This window comes from Pseudochaenichthys georgianus, chromosome 11 (genome assembly GCF_902827115.2).
Source record: "Pseudochaenichthys georgianus chromosome 11, fPseGeo1.2, whole genome shotgun sequence".
In the NCBI taxonomy this organism is placed as follows: Eukaryota; Metazoa; Chordata; class Actinopteri; order Perciformes; family Channichthyidae; genus Pseudochaenichthys; species Pseudochaenichthys georgianus.
In genome coordinates, this window is record NC_047513.1 from 7690707 (window position 1) to 7712652 (window position 21946).

The 21946-nt window shown below is 40.3% G+C and overlaps 1 protein-coding gene across 1 annotated transcript in view; it reads left to right on the top strand.

Annotated features, from left to right (window-relative positions):
• LOC117455148 (zinc finger MYM-type protein 4-like) overlaps positions 1–21946 on the top strand; it is a 33189-nt gene continuing 11243 nt past the window's right edge. Inside the window, exons 1-17 of the mRNA XM_034094538.2 lie at positions 1–226; positions 958–1540; positions 2350–2499; positions 8117–8199; positions 8324–8464; positions 8914–9152; positions 9555–9729; positions 14262–14465; positions 16269–16419; positions 16516–16631; positions 18293–18472; positions 18911–19061; positions 19420–19592; positions 19671–19815; positions 21271–21387; positions 21499–21530; positions 21609–21753. Of these exons, the coding sequence (XP_033950429.1) occupies positions 194–226; positions 958–1540; positions 2350–2499; positions 8117–8199; positions 8324–8464; positions 8914–9152; positions 9555–9729; positions 14262–14465; positions 16269–16419; positions 16516–16631; positions 18293–18472; positions 18911–19061; positions 19420–19592; positions 19671–19815; positions 21271–21387; positions 21499–21530; positions 21609–21753 (2818 nt within the window). The 5' untranslated portion in view covers positions 1–193. The remainder of the gene's footprint in view (positions 227–957; positions 1541–2349; positions 2500–8116; positions 8200–8323; positions 8465–8913; positions 9153–9554; positions 9730–14261; positions 14466–16268; positions 16420–16515; positions 16632–18292; positions 18473–18910; positions 19062–19419; positions 19593–19670; positions 19816–21270; positions 21388–21498; positions 21531–21608; positions 21754–21946) is intronic.

The window sequence follows — 21946 nt, forward strand, 5'->3', positions numbered from 1 at the left end:
CATAACACAACTAGAAAAGTTATTTCATTAGCAAAGCGGTTAGTTATTGAGCTACTATAAGACTAGCTCACTGTGGAGGACTACGACAGAAACGTGTGCAGACTTGAAAAGCAAGCTAGATTAGCTTAGCGACTGGTGAGCTAGTTTTTCTCTTGTTTGCAGTTCATGTATTTAGTCAACACATCATCGCAACATGGCCACATCCAAGGAAGCGTCTCAGAAGGAGGTAATAACAGCGCTGTTGTTGTCTGAACAGCTCTGTAGCAGTGATGCTAGCTGTGTTTACATTGCATTTGCAGCAACAAGCTAACCGTGTTGTCGTGTTTGATGCACGGTTAACACACGGCTGACTGGGCGTGCTAATGCCAGGTTACATTTTTAAAACACGAGTTCTATAATAACTATATTTGTTATGCATGCATTTTGGATATAATATCTGCAACCGTAGTACACTGGTTGTGTTATCAGCTAGTCGGTATATTTACTTTTTTCTTTCACTTTTTCCATTTTTATACATATATTGACAATACAACTTTATGAATGAAGCACATTTCATACTGAGTGTGTAGTTCAACACGTTTTACATTAAACTGAAGATAAGAGGGAATAAATTAAAACATGCAAAGTTGAGAAGTTCAAACATTGCACTATAAAACCAAGCAATCCAGTGCATAACAAAAGAGAGGCAGCAAATAGCAAGAACAGATATGATAAGGACAATATAATAAAAAAAACAGATGTGATAAAAGCAAACATTTTTGAGAAGGACCTTTTAATAACAAAGAAAAGCTAATTCAAAGTATCGTTGTTTTAAATGGAGGACAAGAACATTTGATTATCTGATAAACACTTCTGATTGATAATTTCTAAGTAATTACGCAACATTCTATACTGATTTGCGTATGTCTTATTTTCAATAGCATTGCACATAATGGGAGGTTTTTGTTTCTTTCACAGGTAACAGACGGAGAGTCTATGGAGGCTGTTTCAGAGCCAGGATCTTCTGGAGATGTTGGAGAACCACAGCGTGTTCACACAGCTTCTCAAAGACTCTCTGAACATGGAGAGGAAGATACCTTTGTTGCTGCTCAAAAAGAAATAGAAAGTAAAGAAATGTATCATAAAGAGACTTTTTCCACTGAAGAGACAGTCAGCACAGTTATGGTTCACTGTGTTGGGTCAAAGAGCACATCAGAGACTGAGAAAGAAGAAGAAGGTACTCAGGTGAAAACCGAGGAAGAGTTTGAGTTGAGCTCAGAGGAAAATCCTGCAGGACCTGATATGAGCAAGGATACAAATATGCCCAATACTGTTGAGAAGATAACAAACTTAAACATGGAAACAGACACTACAAAGGACAAAGGCACTCAGCAGGGGTCACCTGGCAGTAAATCCAGGTTTCCTAAAGCAGAGGACCTCGATGAGATGATGGACATTGGTACAGTAGATCAGGGGGAACAGGAAGCTCAGATGAAAGAGGAGCAAGAGAATCATTTAATGGAGGAGGATTGCAGCCATTCACCTGCCATTTTTAATACAGGTAAAGTTAAGCAGAGTACACTCTTTCATCAAGTTTAATGACATTTGGAAATGTTTTGTCTCCATAATCCTGCTGACAGATATACACACCTTACTTCTTTGTAAGTACAAACGAGAGCTAGAGGAGAGTGGTAAATCAGTTTTGTCACCAGTGCCAGGTTCAGCCACAACATGTTAAAAAATTCTATGATGCATGACTTCCATTTTTCAGCTCCTCCCAGCTTCTGATTGAGGAAGTTGTTGGACCTTTTGTAGCGAAAGTTCCCAGGAGTGGATTTAAGTGAAAAGGGTGATCACATTGTTTTCAGTGCTGCTTATTAAATGCTTATACATTCTTATTTATCGTCCAAACATTTTGAAACATAGCAGCATCTCTCTGAGAAGGTAAACAAAGCACTTTATATCAAAACTAACCTGCACTAAATATTAATAATATCAATAAAATGTGCACTATATGCAGACAGGACTTTCACCACAGTGTTACCTGCATATATGCATGTAATGTGTATATATGTAACCTTTATACATATCTGTATATACTGTATGTCCATTCACCTTTTTTCTATTTATATTCATACTATTAATACATATATTTTATTTGTTCTTATGTTATTCATACTATTAATACATATATTTTATTTGTTCTTATGTTATTCTTATTATTCCATGTGTACTATCTGTGTTTCTGTCTTATTCTGTTGCTTCTATAACACCAGAATTTCCCCTACGGAGATCAATATCAATTATCTTATCTTATATCATCCAACTAATTTCGTTTTTTTTTTTTTAAATGTTCCCTCACATCCTCAGTGTTAGACAGTAATGCTGTTGAGGAGGAAGTTGATGTGAAACCCCCCGTACTGCCCCCACCAGAGGAGGAGCAGGTGGAGGACGTGAAAGTGGCTTTAGATATGCTGAGGTCCAGCTCGTCTCCACCTCCTGAAGCCACGAGAAGTACGGGTAAGTGTCCTCAGGCCCTTTCTCATTTCACTAATTTCCCCTCCTCGACTCCTCGGTCCTCCGGTAGTGACCCGGAAATGGATTTCAGGACGTTCTAGGACATCTAATTTCTCTAAATGCACATCGAGGACTGAGGATCGAGCGTCGAGGAGCTATAATCGAAGATGCACTGATGGGTCCTCTTTGGATCCTCCGCGGATGTATTTCCGGCAACAGTGATGTTTAAAAGAGCCGTGTGGTGCACGGCCGGACTTATCTCAGCTCTGCATGCATCCCCTGGATATTATTTTATTAACTGCTTTAATCACGACGCGATGTTTCCAGTGAAAACAGCTGTGAGGTCCGTGGTGAAAGCAGAGCAGTGTATATAATATAGGGATGCTCCGATCGCCAATTTTGGGGCCGGAATCAGTATCGGCCGATCCGATCGAGTGGGTGGGGCCTATGGGGATCTTCCATTTAAAGTGATGTTTAAAACTCAGTTAATGGGGCTCATTCACTGGAGCTTCCACAAACAACAACCAACATAATTATTACATTCAAATGAAGCACATTATTCAAGTTTACATTAACTTTGGATAATAACACGGGAGAAATTAGCGGAAGCGCTCTCTTTTCCTCTCTCCCCCCCTCTCTCTCTCTCTCCTGACAGCCTGTCAGTATCTCATGCAGCTCACTGATCCAGTAATGAGTGACCTGACAGTGAAGAATAAATATATGTATAACTAGTTTAGCTAGTTCCAGAGGTGGATAAAATAGCTAAGTGTGTTAGGTCTAACTCTTGTGTGTTTCGCTCCGCTCACCGGTCCGTCACAGCGGGTGGAGCTGCAGGATTTCTGCTTCACACACGTTGCATACCGCTATTTTATTGTCTTTTTCGGACACCTTAAAATAATGCCAGACTCGTGAAGCCATTTTTGCGAGCTTGTTTTGCACAGAGAATTTTTTTTATTTTACGTCATGCGATCGGCTCTCGCGATCGGCATTTTTAGAGAGCACCGATCGATCGGCAGAGAGTGAGTATCGGCCGATATCGATCGGTGGCCGATCGATCGGAGCATCCCTAGTATAATATATATCACTCAGTATTACAGTATAACAGGCCTACATTAGTCTCTTTATTTGTATGCTTTAGTTTAGTAGATATCTACAAACATCGATATTTTTCTAAAACCATTTAGTGCTTCACATTAGGGCTGTGCAATTTAATCGATCCTGCGATATATATCAATAATTAGTTTTCCGAGAAAGTATCGATATTTCAGCCGCGGGTATCGGTACATTAAGTCTGATAACTGTGTTCGTTATTCTCGCGTCCAGGAGACCAATTGAGTCTCTGAGAAGGTTCAAATGTATACTTTAATTAATAAAAAGCGCGGTAATGTTACAAGCAGAAGATGGTTCAGTCAGAAAAACAGCTGTTTTCTGGCTCTCATGAGCGAAGGGAAGAGAGCGAGCTCCACCTTTCCAGCTGTTAAATATCCTCTCCTGGCTCCTCCCTGTGGGCCGGTTGGCGCTGCTGGGGACCGGCCCTCCACGTCTCCAATGTTCGTTGTTGCGCATTACAGAGGGTTCAGACATTGCACATTAAATATATATCTAAACACGCCTTTTCTCCTCCTTATCTCTTTCATGACTTTTCATTTAATACATTTTAAACGCTGTAATCAATACTCGAAAAATACCTCACGGCTGGTATCATTTGTTGTCTCATGCTACCCACGTCTGTAAACAAACGTATTAAAATAAACTGTACCTTCATTTAATATTCAGCAATAATTATTAGGGATGCACGATATTGGGTTTTTGAAACCGATACCGATAACTTCTTGCTTCTCAAGACCGATACCGATAACCGGTAATACATTTATTTTTTTCGCCACTAATTATTTCAACGCGATTAACGCACGCGTATTTTTTTTCCTTGGCCGCCCCGTAGTTTCAGAGCGCATCGAGTTTAAAATACCATCTCCAAGCTGATGCTGACAGCCCCGCTCCTGCCGCCCGCTTGTGGCAGACCACACTTCCACGCTCACCGGCAGGCACCGACTGGCCATCTGGAGGACCGGGAGGGTGTGTGTATGTGTGGCCCGAGCGAGCGAGAGACCTTACGTGCATTGTTGTTGTTAGCATCTGGTGCTAGCTAGCTGCGCTAACGGATATAAGGAGCTGTTTAAATGAAAACAGAGGAGCGACATTTCGCCACAACTGCGCCGAGCACTTGACTTGATGCAGGCAGCAGACAGTGGGACATTATACGAAAAGTCAGCACACTCAGCACGGATAGTGCACAACATGATTGCAGCGTCCAGGCAGCTCCGGTTCGAGCATATGCCTTGAGTTGCACATAGCTCCAACATGCACGCGCACACACACACACACACTTTGTATTGTATTATTGTCTTCGTACGCACCATCGTAGCGATGGCGATGTTTGAGGTGACTGATCAGGTTCGAACTATTAGGGAGCGCTGGATTTGTGAAGAACTCCCCTCTTCCTAAACCACTAATACCACAGTACTGGCAAAACGGGAGGAGCCGAGTGAAAAACAAGCGCCCCTCATCCCAATCCTCCCACACCGCAGTATTTTTTCTTTTTTTTTTACCCAAAAAATATATTGTATATTATCGGGGCTATTAATACTGGTATCAGGTTTATCGGGATGACGTCATAATTCCTAATATCGGACCGATAATTATCGGGCCGATAATTATCGTGCATCCCTAATAATAATATCTCGACGTCTATAGTTGTAGTGTTGAAATCAGTAGGTTTCGGTGTGCAACACTCCGTGTCATATCGCTACTAAATTCACCTCTATAGTAAATGGTATATTAGCCACATGCTAAATGCTAACCAGAGATGAAGGATTTTCAGAATAAAAGCTTAACAACTGGTTGTGCACAAGAACTTCTGGTTTTTCAGTATAAAACAGCATTTAAACTGACGGTATGTTTAAGGTACTTTATGCCATCAAAACATTGATTTTAATTTATAACAAGTCCCATTCAAATCCCCCGTGTTCCGCCACCTGCTGCACCTTTTAATTCTCCATTGTGATACTGCACTTTATGTACTTACGTTTCAAAGGCTTGTAAGCTACAGTTTGCACTGTTTCAATAAATGAAACTAATTTTCTCACCACATCTTTTGATTAATTTTGTCCAGCATTTGCAAGCTGTAGACTCTCTGTCAGAGCCATATATTGTATAATTGATGCTTTCAGTTTTCAGTTGAATTAATTCAATCCAAGTCAATGGAACACTCACAAGATGTCACCAAAATCACACTGTCCATTTAAAATCTTTCAGAAAATGATATAAGTGTATCGAATTATATCGTATCGAATCGTATCGTTGGCTGAATATCGTGATATATATCGTATTGTGAGCTGAATATCGTGTATCGTATCGTGAGATTATTGTATCGCTACAGCCCTACTTCACATAATAGAATACACAACGGCTGTATCCTGATATATATTATATGCTTTAGGAGCTGTAGGTGCATGTTGTACACAGGGGTGCACCTTTGCGAACAGGCAAGGTAGGCAACTGCTTGGGCCCCCGGACCAGAAGGGGGCCCCCAAAGAAGGTAGATTAAGAAGGTCCACAGCAACAACAACATGAAACGCCCTTTAATTTACTGCAACGACATGTCGGGTAACCCCCTCAAGGGGGCCCCATACATAGCGCGCCATCAAAAGCTCATGTTCAGATGCTCTGCTCCGGGGGGGAGGGCTGTCGGCTGTGCGTGGTGATGAAAAGCTGGTTCGAGGGGCCCCCAGTGAATGTTTGCCTAGGGCCCCCACAGACTCTAGAATCGCCACTGTTTATACAGTGTGTAGATGCGGCAGACAGACAGGTCTCAGTTGGTTTGGTGTCCTCTGCTTACTTTTAATACTTGTAAATAAAACGTTTGGCCCGTAATTTCATTTCCTCATTGTAGCGACTAGAGGGGGAGGGGGGGGATATATCCAGTCTCTGATAGTGTTACGTTATTATGAGAGTGCTCTCATACTTATTTGAATCAGAAATTGTATATATTTATATAAATATATATGTGTGTGTGTGTGTGTATATGTCCGCATCTGTAGCCTGTTATTGTCTCATTATACCGCACTGTGAATGAATCAAAGTAAATATATGATCACATCTGTCCATCAGACAGAGGGCTGCTGTGCCTCCTGTCATCATTGATGGACGTCTCTTTAAAATGACCGCTCAGAGGAGAGGAGTTCTCATTTCTCTAACCGCCTGCTGCTTCCCCTCCTCTCTCCTCGGTTCCCCTCCTCAGTCCTCCGCTCGCATCTCCTGTGGGCGGGACTAACGGAGCGTCCACACTACAGCTCCAAAAATAGCTTGGAGCTGGGCGTGTCTGGAGCTTGGGGATTTTATTCAAGCAACACGACCAACAACCAATCACATGAATCTCCCGCCCCCGACATACAAAGCAAAAACCCCCGGGGATTTTATGCGAGCAATATATATATAAACTCCCCAAACAGGCGAAAACCTACCAGTTTCCCCCACTGTCTCTGCCACCTCCCTCCATGCTGGTTCCTCCGGTTTGTATCCCGGTAGGTGAAGAGGGTCTGGTCATACAAAACCGGGTGATTTGCTACGGCGATAGTTAGTGTCTCCTCCGACTTTTTTTGAAATATAGAAATGAACGGCGGGATATCTCTCCCAGCTTAGACGTGGTTTGATTGGCTACGGCTTCAGCTGTCAGATTTGGGGAAACGGGATTTGATTGGCTGGCGCTGGCTACTCCGGCGTCTCAGGCGACAGAAGTTGAACATTGTTCAACTTCTGTCGCCTGAGACGCCTCGCTCTGCTACCCACAATTCAGTTCGGCGAAAAAGCGCGGCTACGTGACGTCACCCCATTGAAAGTGAATGGGCAGATTGGAGCAGATTGGAGCTTTCGACGCTGTCGACGCTGTAGTGTAGACGGGCCGTAAGTCCAGAGGATAGGAGTCGAGGAGGGGAGTTAGAGAAATGAGAAAGGGCCTCAGAGCATGTGGTTTGGGGTAAAATGAAGTGCATTCATGATTAACGTATACAATTCTCATCACACTTGCAGGCTTTTACCAACCAGTGACGTTTTCAATGTCCCTTGAAACTTTTAAAATGGTTGATGTCCACCAGCTTTTGGCGACTGCACTGCTCATCTTTTAATGCTGAGATGAACACTGTTGTAGTCAAAATAACATTGTTTTTAAAAAATTACAGATTAACTAAAGCTTTCATAATAATGTAGTGGAATAAAAAAAGTACAATATTTTTCTCTGCAATGTATTGGGGTAGATGTATGAAGTAGCAATAAAGCCAATAACCTCAAGTAATTACCTCCAGTCAATTACCTCAAAATGTTACTTAATTACAGGTCATAAGCATTCCACAACTAAAATAGAACTAGCATCTTGATGCTTCCTTACATCCTCCTGTCCAGTTGTGTTTTCATTTTGATTTTGGTTCAATCACATACTTCATGGTTTTGTCTTTCATTTGTGTGTCACTGTTGCAATGAATGGATTATTGTATTTTCTATATGACTTAATTTGCAAACTTATTCACATAGTTAACAAATCAACATGTTGCTTATGTTCCTGTAGGAAGGGACATATCCTCACCAGCGACTGAAGTGAACGGGATAAAAGTCGTTAACCTGCTGATACCAAGATTAGACACTGTAAGAGTAAGTAAGACAATCCACTTAAATGTGTATATGAAAACCAGTCCATAGAAACACATTGGATGTCATCTTACCATGGATGTTTAAAACAACAACAATCATTTTCTTTTTTGTTCCCCTATTGCAGGAAAATGCTGCTGACCAGCCAATCAGGTCGTCTCCCTCACCACCTCTGGTCAAGGTGAAGGATGAACCCATAGATGAAGATTATGATCAAGCTCTGATATCTTCCACTGCAAACGTGAAAGATGAGCCCAATATTGCAAAGGTAGGTCACAAGCCCTCTGATGGCAGTTTAATGTCTTAGTCTCATGGTCATAACAACAATTGTACTATGTCTGATCAAGTTTTATTTACTATGAATGTTAATCTTGTAACATAACGGCCATATTAGGTGAAAAAAAAGCATTGCAATAATCTGACACTCTTGCCCTAAGATTTTAATCACCTGTGTGGATATTTGGATCCCTGTGCCAACTCTAAAAATGCTAAAGTTGAGTTTGATTAACAGGTACATTTTAAGTGTCTCAAAATAAAACAAATAACCTTTCTACATTTTTTTTTTTGTATACCCTCATTAGACAAAGAAAAGTGAGCGCATTTCTAGTCCTCGTATATATAAAATTACCCCCACTTTTTCAAATGGAATACCCAAAAAAAGAAAAAAGTCAAATCCAGACTACGACTGAATCCTTTTTCCTGTTCTGTTGTTGACAGGAGGACCTGAGGATCGGATCGGTCTTCTCTGTGACCCCAGCTGCTGAAGCTCAATTGCTGCCCGTCGTCAACCCCTCCTCCCTGCACATGTCCTGCTCCAACTGCAAGTCGAGCCTGATCAAAGGACAGACAGCTTTCCAGAGGAAGGGCTCCCCCGCTCTCTTCTGCTCCACCTCTTGCCTCACCACGTCGCTCCCCGCAGCCAAAGGAGTCACTAAGGTCTGCCACGACTGCCAAAAGTGAGTTAGACAGAAAACAGTAACATCTTTCAAAACTAACGACCCTTTGACACAATTAATATTAAGGGGACTCCAGGTTATCATGGTAAAACATTTTTAGCAATTGATATCACCTTAAAACGTCCACAGTTGGTTAATTACAGTAAGACAATCACTTTTTGTTTCTCAAGCTTTCTGAAATATTATATTTAAATGTGCAAATAAGGTATTATCTAAAGCTTTGATTCAGTTTTGGTGAATTGAAGAGGAAACCTTAAATCAAAAGTAGAGTTCTTTTCACTAGTGTGATGGAAGACATGTTATGGAAAACCTATCTTAAAAATAAATGTGTGCTTATTTTGTGAAAGATCATGACCCAAATAAACTATAACTGAATGTGTATCTCTTATTGTTTTGACCCAGGTTGATATTTCGGCCTCAGGACATCATCCTGGCTCCAGATGCTAGTGGCAGCGTGAAAGAATTCTGCAGTCAGAACTGCCTGACCAGCTTCAACTTCAAGCAAGACGCCATCAAAAAATCATCTCAACCCAAATTAACCCCGTCACTCTGCAGCATGTGCAGCAGATACTGCATCGTAAGTCAAACACAACAGTGCTCATACTCAATATTATTTTAATTATCTATTGATCTGTTGTTTATTTGCCTGATTAACATATGAATAGTTTGGTCTATAAAAGGTCAAAAAGAGTGACGAATCAGCATTGTAGTGTTCAAGAACAAGTGTCTTGTTTTGTACATTTGTAAAGAATACTGAAATGATTCATGTATTATCAAAATGGTTGCTGGTGTGTGTTTGTGTCCAACCCCTGTTGCTGGTCAAAATGTTACAAAAAACAGTTTAACATTTTGTAAGAAAAGAAAAGGTTGCTGATTTATTTTCTGCTTATATTAGCTTTAAAGTGCTTATATTAGCTTTAAAATTAATTGAATGTTTAACATCAATATTATTATCTTTCCTTCCTTACATTACGATTATTTTCACAAATAATAATTAACCCAGATATAATCTTTTATTTTTAAAGTAAGGTTATTATAAACATTGTGCAACTTTTAGAGAGTAAATCAATCTTTGTTTGATTTACAGCATTAAGCCTCAAAAGTCATCTAATATCTGATTATCGAACAATCTTGAAAAAATATTTCTAACAAATACAATTTTGAATCCTGCAATTTCAGCTTTAACCCTCTAACAGCCAGCGCCACCATTTGGTAGTGCACATATTGTGTCTTGATATCTTATTGAACAAGTTTAACTCCATCTGATTCGGCCATCCCTACCATTTGGTTGACATGTTATGCACAAAACAACCTCTAGATATCACTGTGGTTCGAACAGAATGCCCTTCAGCTAGCTTCCAATAGGCGCTTTCACACCGCAGTACTTTTCCCACAAAGGTTCATGAGAACTTAGTTCATGAGAACTCTTTAGTTCTCATGAACTAAGTACAGATCGCGTTCACACCAGAGTAAGTCCCTGGGGGTGGATTAGGCAAATGAAGCCGCTGACGTCACTTCTTCTTCTGCTTTGGGTTTACTGGCAGGCCCAAACCACTTCACGGCGTATACTGCCGCCCAAAGTCCCCGGCCGGAAGTCCCCGAAGTTGGGGACTGGCTTCAGTAGAAGCTGCTGGGACTCCCAGCAGCTTCTACTGAAGCCTTCCGAGTAAATCGCCAGAACACCGACACCTGCTCATCTCCACCGCTCCCATGTTTTTTTTTGTGTTGCCATAAGTTAGTCTCTCTGCGTTTGTGTGCTTGCTAATAATGCTAATGCGAGGCTAATAAAATGGCGGCTTCACAAAACTTACGGGGCGTGGTTTGCAATCCGCCCAGTCAATCAGAAATGGGAACCTTTTTCTCCCACGAAAGTCCCTGCTTTTCGGGACGGAAAAGAGGGTAAAAAGGTTCTCATGAACTTGTTCCGGATTTTTTTGGTGTGAACGCAACATATCGGAACTAAAGTGGGAAAAGTGTGAAAGCGCCTACTGAGAAAGTTGGCATGCTAAAAATCACTCTTGAAGAAATCACTCTTTTTGGTCAACTTTTGTAAGGTAAGCATATCATTTGATATATTTTAGTGTCAGAGCACATACTGAACAGAATTAGATAACTTAATGCACAAACAAAGTTTTAACAAGGGTGTAATTATTTTTTTGAAAATATGCTCAACCAACCGGTTGAATTGGCCTTTTATTGTAAAACTAGCAATATGACTTTTTCAGAGTTTCAGAGATGTTTTCCAAATATGGTGAATAAATAGCTAGATTCATGGTAATATTACTAAATCTAGTACTGCCTTATGAGTCTCAGAGTGAAATAGTAATAATAATTTATATAGCACCTTTCATGCATGAAATGCAGCTCAAAGTGCTTTACAAATGTAGCTAAACTTACAGTAAAGAGCTGAACTGAGCTCACCTTGTTGTATATCGTTTTTTTTGTTTGATGTGCATTTATAGCTAAGGCCTTATAGAACAATATCTAACATTCAATAATGTTCCATCTTATTGTTTGTAATGACAGGGGTAAACATATTTCTAGTATTATAATAGTACATGGTTTGTAATTGAGATTTTCTTTCCATTTTATAATTGATAGATGGACGCTAAACGCTTTTATGGAACAAAGCCCCGCAATCTTCTGGCTCTGATACCAGAGAATCCCCAAGAATCTGACGCAGAGAATCTCAGTGATGATGATAATGAAATAGATGATCCAGACGATCTGCCCACTCTCGAAGAAGTGTGTCCTTTTGAATCTGATGATGCGGAAGCCTCCACAAGCACATCTTCAGCACCACCTCCCCGGAAGAAGAGAAGAAGGAAAAACACCCTCAAACTAATTTCCATGGAGGAGCTAGAGGAGATCCCTGGCCCACAAAAAGGCACTGAGAGAATCTGGAAGAAGGAAGACATTGAGCAATTCCAGGTTCCTGATTCAAGGTTTGAACCCCCAGATGAAGTAAAGACACCCTTTCAGTACTTCAAAACAATCTTCACTGACCAGATGATAGAACATATCACTCACCATACCAACCTCTACTCTGCCCAGGAGTTGGGAGACCCGATCAAGACGAGCTCTGAAGAGATAGAAGATTTCCTGGCAATACTACTCTTCATGGGTGTTTTCCACTTCCCAGCCATAGAAGACTACTGGCACGGAGCGTCACGTTTCAACTTGATTGCTGACATCATGTTGAGCAACAGATTTCAACAGTTACGCCGGTTTATTCATTTTAGTGATAATCAGCAGTTCAATGACAGCCCAGACCGATTCTTCAAAATCCGTCCACTCTTCGAGATGCTTCGTAAACAGTGTCTCAAGATCCCTTCCACCTACAAGCAGAGTGTGGATGAGGTCATGGTGGCATGTAAGGGCACAAGGGCTGGCAATCTCCGCCAGTATATCGCCAACAAGCCAGACAAGTGGGGCTTCAAACTGTTCTGCCGGGCCAGTTCCTCTGGGATCATTCATGACATGCTGCTCTATCAAGGGGCGTCCACGTTTTTCAACGTTGCCCTAAGTGAGCAGGAGCAGAAGCTACTTCTAGGGGCCAAAGTGGTGACAACGCTGTGCAAAACCATAGAACTGCCACGGCTTTCAATCGTCTTCTGTGATGACTACTTCACCAGTTTCAACTTGATCCAGAACCTGCACTCAGGACTGGGTATCAAGTGCATCGGTACTGTCCGACAAAACCGCAACGGTAGAGCTCCCTTGATGACAGACAAAGAGCTGATGAAGAAAGGGCGTGGAGCTTTTGATTACAGATCTTCTGAAGGGGTCGTCGCAATCAAATGGTTTGACAACAAATGCGTCAACCTTCTAAGCAATGCCTGTGGGGTCGAGCCTGTTTCGACTGTCAAGCGGTGGAGCCAAGAGGCTAAGGCAAAGATTCCCATCCCATGCCCCTCACTCATTCATGTCTATAATGAGCATATGGGCGGGATTGATCTTTCCGACATGTTGGTCCACCTATACAAGACCCCAGCCAAGACAAGGCGATGGTACTTTCCACTGTTCGGATACATGCTTGACCTATCTGTCTCAAATTCCTGGCTGGTCTACAAGAGGGACTGTGGCCTGCTGAACAAGAAACCCATGCCTCTCAAAAGGTTTCGCCTGGAGGTCGCCCACAGTTTGAAGCTAGTCAATAAGCCAGCCAAAGTCGGAAGACCCCCCTCCTCACCACCACCCATGTCTCAAAATAAATACTACACCCAGACAGCTCAACAACCACCACCAGATGTGCGCTATGACAACTGTGGACATTGGCCACTTCACAGTGAGATGCGGGGCCGGTGCAAGGTCTGTCCAAAGGGAGTGTCCAGATGGAAATGTGGGAAATGCATGGTTTTTCTGTGCTTGAATGCTAGCCAGCAATGCTTTGTAGTATACCACAAAAAATGGTAATGAATCTAATGCCCCAAAAATATAATTTGTGCTGTTGCACACAGATGAGCAAGTTAGGCCAACACAGGATATATACATTTGCTGTTAGGCCAGTTGTTTGTTGTTAGGCCAATTCAGCATATACAGTAAGATGAGCAAGTCTTTTTTTATTATGAAAAACACTTTTTCCATGATTATAATATATTTGTATGAATATATCTGGTTGTATGTATTGCTCATCTTCCATAAAAGAAAAAAATGTATTTGAGTTTGTTTTATTTGAGTTTGATGCATACAAATACTGAACTGTATATGATGCACTTTTACCATCGAAGGCCAGCTCAACCAGTTGGTAGAGGCTCATAAAAATAAAACTGTGGTCAATAAAAAAATAAAAAATGGTTTGTGGTTATTTGTGTCCCATTTGATAAAGAAATGCAAAGAAATTATTTTTCGATAGCTTTTTTCTTCGTCTGGCAAAAAAAGCCAGCGTTTTCTGTTTTGTTATAAATCAATAAAAAAATCCTGTAATTTCAGTATTAAATACAAAGAAAATGTGGCATCTTCCATTTTAAATTAGATTCGAAAAAACCTGCATTGTTTAATGTTACACAAGTAGTACAGAGAACTGCTGACCCTGTAACCTACACTTTCTGTAGTGACAGGATTATTTTCTGAAATAACATCCACTGTTCTTTGTCCTCCCTCCTGCAGAGCAAACATGAGGTGATCCTGAGCGGTGCTGTCCACAAGCTCTGCAGCGACGCCTGCTTCAACCGTTTCCGGAAAGTCAACAAACTTTCCATGGCTGGCTGCGAAAACTGCGGCTCCTACTGCCTCAAGAAATCGCTCATGCTGAAGCTGAAGGACAGCCACAAAACTTTGTGCAATGCAGAGTGTCTGGCCAAGTACAAAGAGGTATGAATATGACATTCAGGGTAGTGTTAATTTCGTCAGCTATTTTTTTATTTAGTTTTAGTCGTAGTCCTGTATTAAATTTCCTTTTTAGTTTAAGTCATATTTAGTCATCTTCATCCTGTTTTTATTTAGTCAAGTTTTAGTCGACTAAAAGTCTGAACATTTTAGTCTTATTTTAGTCAAAGAAAACTAATTATTTTAGTCTACTTTTTGTCAATGAAAACTGTTGAGTCTTTTTTAGTCATCAGATTATATAGAACATATCAGTCAAACTAGTCTAGCCAAAACCAATAATTTGTCATTTTAGTATATAAATAAATAAGATTATCTTGTCCTTATTTGATGAAAAACACAGGTTGAATGATTTAAGAAGCTTTGCAGAGAGTATCTGGTCAGGTTTGTGGTGTTTTTACCAGCTGTGTTATGGCCACATTGCTTCCCTTCTGATAAAACAATGCATTCGCTTTTTTTCTCCGCCTCATTGTAGCGAAAATGGGCCCAAATATCACATAGTTTCTTTCTCCCAAGCAGTGGTAGCTTTAGACTTTTTCGTTGCCAGTCATTTTGACGGACAGGATCGTAACATTTCCGTCATAATCCATTATTATCCGTCGAGTGCACAATGTATCACTCACTCGCGCTGACGGGGGGGGTATTCGGTTAACGCGACCACTGCTCCTAAGCCCTGTTGTTGCCATTTTATTTTCTGTTGAATAAGGTTAGTTAGACCATGACCCGAGTCTTCCTGACAGTTCATATTGTGCCGCTGCCCGGTGTAATTCAAATGTACCGCCGCGCGCAGCACAGAAACAGCTGCTGCTCTGCCGCAGCACCGGAAATGGAACTGCTGGGAGAAAAACTGACTATCAGAGATGTAACGTTATCTTTGATAATATTTCGTCTCCTCATTTTTCGTCAACGAAAGTAAAGAGAGATTTTGTCATAGTTTTTATTTAGTAAACTACATTTTCGTCTCGTCACTTTTCGTCAACGATATTGCATGATGATTTCGTTAGTTATTGTTTACTGCCGTCGGTGCCGTCTCGTCATCGTCATGGAAAAAAAGGTCGTTGACGAACATATTTCGTCATAGTTTTAGTCAACGAAATTAACACTAATTCAGGGTCAGACTGGTGCAGAATATGGCAAGGAGGTCATAAAACTGAATATTCAACAATGTATTGTTAATCATTTGTGGTGTCAAATGATAAAAAAAATTGGTGTGTAAATATGTGAGAACGGATTTAAACAGTTTTCTTAATCACGCTACAGTTTGCTTACCGTACTAAGGCTACATACATTAACTAAGTAAAACATTTACTACTTTTATTTAGCAGATTTTGTAGTTATAAACAAATGTGGTTCTTTCACTACTTGCAAGAGGTGAATTCCAGAAACCCTCATTATGAGATAAACAACACATTTAAACATTACATCATGGCTAAAGTGTGCCAAATATATAGATACCCTCTAAACAATAGAGCACATTTACCAACTATATGAGAACAACACCCGGGGCTCCATGTTTTTCTTGAATTCTTGTTACCGTCAATAGTGAATTGCTTCATTAAAACATTTTTATATTTTTTTCTGTATCATAGAATATTATGCAATAACCTTTTATTAGAAGAGTCACTGGACAAAACAAGACAGTCTGTGCTTATGGTCAGTATGATCTACAGATGGTTTGATCTGTACAGTTTGAGCATCAAAGTTGAGGCCTGGCAGATCTAAACATGTGCTTAACACAAAGCAAAAGATTGTTAAAAGTCCTCAAATATCTGTCTTGTCATTTCATAACAGAACACTAAGACCAACCAGCCCTGCGTGATGTGTAACACTACCCGGCTGATGGGAGAAATGATTCACAACAAGAACAGTGACAACTCAGTGAGCCTGTACTGCAGCAGCAGCTGTGTGATGGCTTTCAAGGTCCAGTCCGTCAGTGCATCAGGTACAAGAAGTTTACAAGACAGATTTACTACCTCGCTCTTGGCTGCTTTGATGTTTTGAAATATTTGTAATACTCTTTCCTTCTCTTTTTTTGTAGGTGCTCGGGTGAGTTGTGATAATTGTGGGAAAAACACAGTCCCCGCCTACCACCTGGCCATGTCGGATACCTCCATCAGGAACTTCTGCACTCTGCCTTGTGTTATGGCTTTTCAGGTAATGAGGTTTACTTATTAAATCACACTCTTGATTATTGTTTACATAGTAAATACAAATTTAGAGCAGGTCAATATATCAATATTGTATCGATATTGTGATATTAGACATATAAGGTAAGATATCGTCTTGGATTTCTGATGTTGTTCTTTTCAAGGCTGTATAACAGAAATGTCATCTTCTGAATGTTCCTGTTCTTGCGGTTCAATTTTTTGCATATACGCATTTAGCCAATATATCCACACAACTAATGGTTATTATCACTACATACAATTCTTATCTTTTGTTGAAAATGTGTTGTTAGCTGTTTTGCTCATTAATTACTCTGCCTAGAAACTCTACATCAAGGGTATTCAACTAAAATTCAACGAGGTCCAGTTAGAGAAAATGTCCCCATGCAAAGGTCCGGAACATCAAAATGTCTAAGTTGCTTTATGAATTAGTGTGATATATATTGAAGTAGCTGTAGCTTTATCAATGTCTGTATGTAATCAACAACTGACTGCCAATCAAATAAAGAAAGTACAATTCAAAAACAACTATTTATTGTCAATTAACTTTGAACTATACAGATATACAGTAAATACGTGTAATGTTCCTCTCGGTCTGCATTTAAAAATAAAATGGAGAAAATAAATAAAATAGCTTTTGAAAATGTGTGCATCTTTAAAAGTGCTTAATTTTAGATAAATAAAATAAAGTGTAGCAGCAGCTTGAGTTTCCCTTTTTCTTTGTTAACCGTTTCACATCATGACTTAACTGTTTCAGACGATTATAGAACCATATCAGTCTTTACACATCATAACAATTGAACAGTTTCAAAGTTTCTCTTTCTTTCCTCTTATATTGCAGTCCCTCACTCACTTCTTTTTATTCAGTGCGAGAATTGAGCTCGAGCTTGTCCTGCCAGGAGTTTAAATCTGGGCTGAAATGGTGTCAGGGCCATTCTCATCCACACATGCAGGTGCTCATTGGTTAGCCTCGGTTAGCTCATTGGTTAGCCTCGGTTAGCCTGCCCTGGAACCATATTTAGTTTTAGTTTTGATCCAGGTGGACTGATCATATTGGGCTCTGAGACTGCTTATTTGTTGTGACCTCAGTTCTGACTTGAGAGGGAATGTTTGGTCAAACACTTGTTTTGTCTCATAGTGGCGTTTTGGCACTTCTAATGAGCGCCACGGTCTCTGAACAAATGAGACACACTGGCTCTGTGCTCCCAGTGGGCAGGATGAACATGAACGAGTCCACTCAGGGTTAAAAGCTCTGTTCTCACTGTCCACTTTCCTCTTCTTGGAGAGCGCCATGTGTCATTATTTGTCTCTCCCTGTCTGCCGCTAACACGCCTGTTCACTCTCCTCTCCGCTTCTCTCCCTGTATCGCTAATTATTCTCTTCACTCACTTTCCTCTCCGCTTCTCTCTGCCGCGCTCTCATCTCTTCTGTGTTTCTCTCCCTGTATCGCTGACTCGTCTCTTTCGCCCCCTGTCGGCGGCGGTTAAAATAGAATCGCCCCGTCAAAATTGAAATCCCCTATTAATGTATTGATTATAGGTCCGGGTCCGTATAGGTTGGCGTCTGGGTCCGGACAGCGGTCCGCCTGTTGCCGACCCCTGCTCTACATGAATGAATTTTCACTCTTGTTTATTGTTTTCTGTGCCATAGGAAAAGTTCAAGAAGTCCCAGACACAGGTGAATATTTTTACCAAGTTGCCCGTCGGATCACCCCAAATCCAGATCACCTCCGCCCAAAATCAGCAAGAAATCCCCAAAGCACCACTGAAACTGAACTGCTTCCAGTGTGCCCGCAACATACAATCTCTACCTGAAGTCATCCAGATCAAGGTAACAAGGCTTTTTTTGTCAAGGAACCACATTTCTCCACTTTGAAGGTTGGATGAATCTCATCACACCGCAGAAGCTGGCGGTAAACAGGAAATGCAACCCATTGAGAAGTGAGAAGGTGTAACAGTATTAATCATGGACAAATCCCACATCTGTAGATTTAATTGAATTCTAAGTATGTTGTTTTCTTGTAAATACGCCCAATCCCTCTTGGGATTTTGGACTAAAGTATTTCCTTTTTGCTAAAACCGATAATTTGAACAGGTCTTACACTGCCTGTAAAATACACAGAAAGTGTGGTGTTGTATCCAACATTGCAATCTTTTCATCATAATCCTGAAGAATTTGAAAAAAGTAAAAATGTGTATCTTATCCTTGAGAGTTGAGAACTTGATGTACATACTGACATGCCTAATGTTAATACCTCTGTGTGTGCAGGACCAAATGGTTTTCGTGTGCAGCATTGATTGTGCTCACGAGTTCAAGAAAGACAACAACGTGACGAGCCTGTGTGAATACTGTAAGATCGAAAAGATCACCAGAGACGCTAAGAGGATAGACAACAGAGACTGCTACTTCTGCAGCGACGGTAACCAGACAGATGGAAATATATACATACTAAAAATTGCAATAACTGTCTGAAACGATTTTTTTACATACTAAGAGTAAACTCTAGAATTGTAAACACTGACACAGTGGCACCAGACATAGCAACAATATGGAATCTTTCAGGAAACTTAAACTGGGGAGAAGCTTTTTTTATATATATGTATATGACAATTCTTTTTACATTCTACAGTCAAAAATATTATAATGGTATTTGGATAATTTAATTTCCCGATGACGATAAAAAACTCATTCAAAGAATATAATTATGTACAAGTTGTGTTGTATATGTTTAAAGAACACACTTGATCTGATAAAGCCTCCCTTCTCCTTCCTCCCAGGATGTAAGCTCCTCTTCAGACACGACCAGACTAAAAGCTGGGGGAAGCACTGTAACTCCTGCGCCTACTGCTACAGTGTGTCCAAGGAGCTGGTGACGGCTCAGTACGGAGGCTCCACCGAGGAGTTCTGCTCTGACGAGTGCCGCTCCAAATACACTATGCTCTTCTGCCACGTAAGCAATGCAGCTTTTAAAATCATAGGTGGAAGAAAAAAAATGGATCTAAATGTTTATTCACTGTTTCTCTCTCAGGTTGCAAAGTGTGACACCTGCGGCCGCAAAGGGAAACTGAAGCAGAGTCTTCCCATGCTGGGAGAGGTCAAACACTTCTGTGATCTGATCTGTCAGCTGCAGTTCTGCTGTGATAAAGTGGCCACGCAGGGAGAAATCGTCAAAGGTGTGGAATTATTTTTCCTCTAATTATGTTTTTTTAACATACAGTATTGTCCCCTCATTTGAAAACAAATATGTGACCCGCTCTATCGAAATCAGTCGGAAGTCGCAACGGCTCATTTCAAAATAAACGTGGATTTGCGTAAAAAACTATTTTTTCTGGGTTCAGGTGTTTTGTTTGATTTTAAATAAACAAAGTCTTGGCTTTCAGAATATGAAACTTTTATTTCCAAAATCACACGATAAATACATGTTTGAAGCTTGTAAAGGGACGAAGACAGGCACCTCTCATTCGCAATCTGATCTTCCGCAGCGCCGCCCCCCCTCCCTCCGGCTGACATTATGAATGTACGCGTATAGTAATCATAGATAACACGGCAGGGTCCGTTACAGTTTGTTTTCATCTGATTTCAATTAAACAAAGTCTTGGCTTTCAGAATATTAAACTTGTTTCGGCAAATTCAGATAATAAATACAACTTTGAAGCTTCGGCATAATTACAAGCGGAGAACGGAGTAACTTAACGTCACAGCAGGCATAACAACAGCCGGTGTTTCTCTTGAGGATTTTCCCCGGGAAACGAACACAATACACACAAACGCAAAATCACACACACACACACTCACGAGCTTCCCCCAGACCAGTAATCCAAACGAAAATATCTTCCCAACGTAGTATTTTGATAATTTGCTCCGCTAATAATCAATCGGATCGATGGATTCCAGAGAAGAGGAAACTTTGAAGGCCTTTTTCTCAAAATGATGACTCGGTGACAGTCATTATATAATGTAACTTATTTTGCTTAATATTTGGAGTAGAACAACAATCCTGATATCATTAGAAAGCTGGGAATCTCCTCTTTCCAACAGTGTATACAACTCAAAATGTGTCTTCGGGTCAATGAGACTGATTTCGATAGAGCAGGTCACATATTGATCTGATGTCCTTAGAGGAAAAAATGCCCACGTAAAAAAAAAAAAGGTTACAGTAATTATTACATCAATTATTCCTGACACAATTAAAACATTTTATTCTTTTTTATTTTAATTGAATAATGATGAATTTTAATAATTTTCTGTGTACTAAATCCTATGTCGCAGTCTTGTCAATGTTTAGTAACATTGAGGGTTCTGCATTTAATTTTTTTGGCGCCCATTATAAACTATTTTCAGCTGGTGGAAAATAGTCAAAACTACAACTTTGAAACCCTATTCTAGATTTAAAACCTGTTAAAATTGAATTTGTGTTTTTTATGCTGTTTTAGCTGTCAAAAATAGTAGTTTTAGTAGGTTTAATTTGGCAAATTTTTGTTCTGTATTTTGGCTACACAATAACCATACTTTTTATAGGATTGTAATTTTAAAAAAATTAAATAAAAGCATGCGCAAATTAATAAAAATGTTATGAATTTTATTGGCTATATATCTCACTGACTCCCTTTTGTGTTTTCCTACTTCAGGTACAGCGGAGGCCACACCCGTCATCGCCAGCGTCATCTCACTTGCAGGACCTCCAACAGAGGAATCAAACGTTTCCTACAGAACTGTCCAGACAAGTACACAACACACAAACACAGGTATTTATGAACTATATTCAAACCTATATGAAAAAAAACATGCTGTTTCCTCATTCGATTATTTTCCAGTGTTGAATGTGATGGTTTCTTACTCTGTCATTGTCTCAACAGGCACATCCTGTCATCCCAAGAGCTTTGGAAATGTAAGTTGTTGTATCTTATAAGTATTTTGAAGTGTTTTTATTCTGGAGTTGTTACTATTTATGTACTTCCTCCTTCAGTTTGGTGTTCAGACGGATACAGTGACCGTTCCTTCTCCTTCCCGCCCAAAAATCCTGAAGAACAAGGCTGTGCTCTGCAGACCGCTGGTGCAGAACAAAGCGATTTCCTGTAAGACGCAGACAGTCGATGTTGAAGCACAAACGGGTAACTACCAAACGTTGTTCCTATTGTAACGACATATCTGCTCCATAGTCAAACAAATAGACTATACACCAATGTTGGTTTTTGTATGTAATGTTTGAGAATCACGTCTGAATACGTAATAACGGTAGCAGACCTCGAGTTGGAAAACTTTAAGTTGTTTATGAATGTTTCTACAAATGCTTTAAGTCTCTGC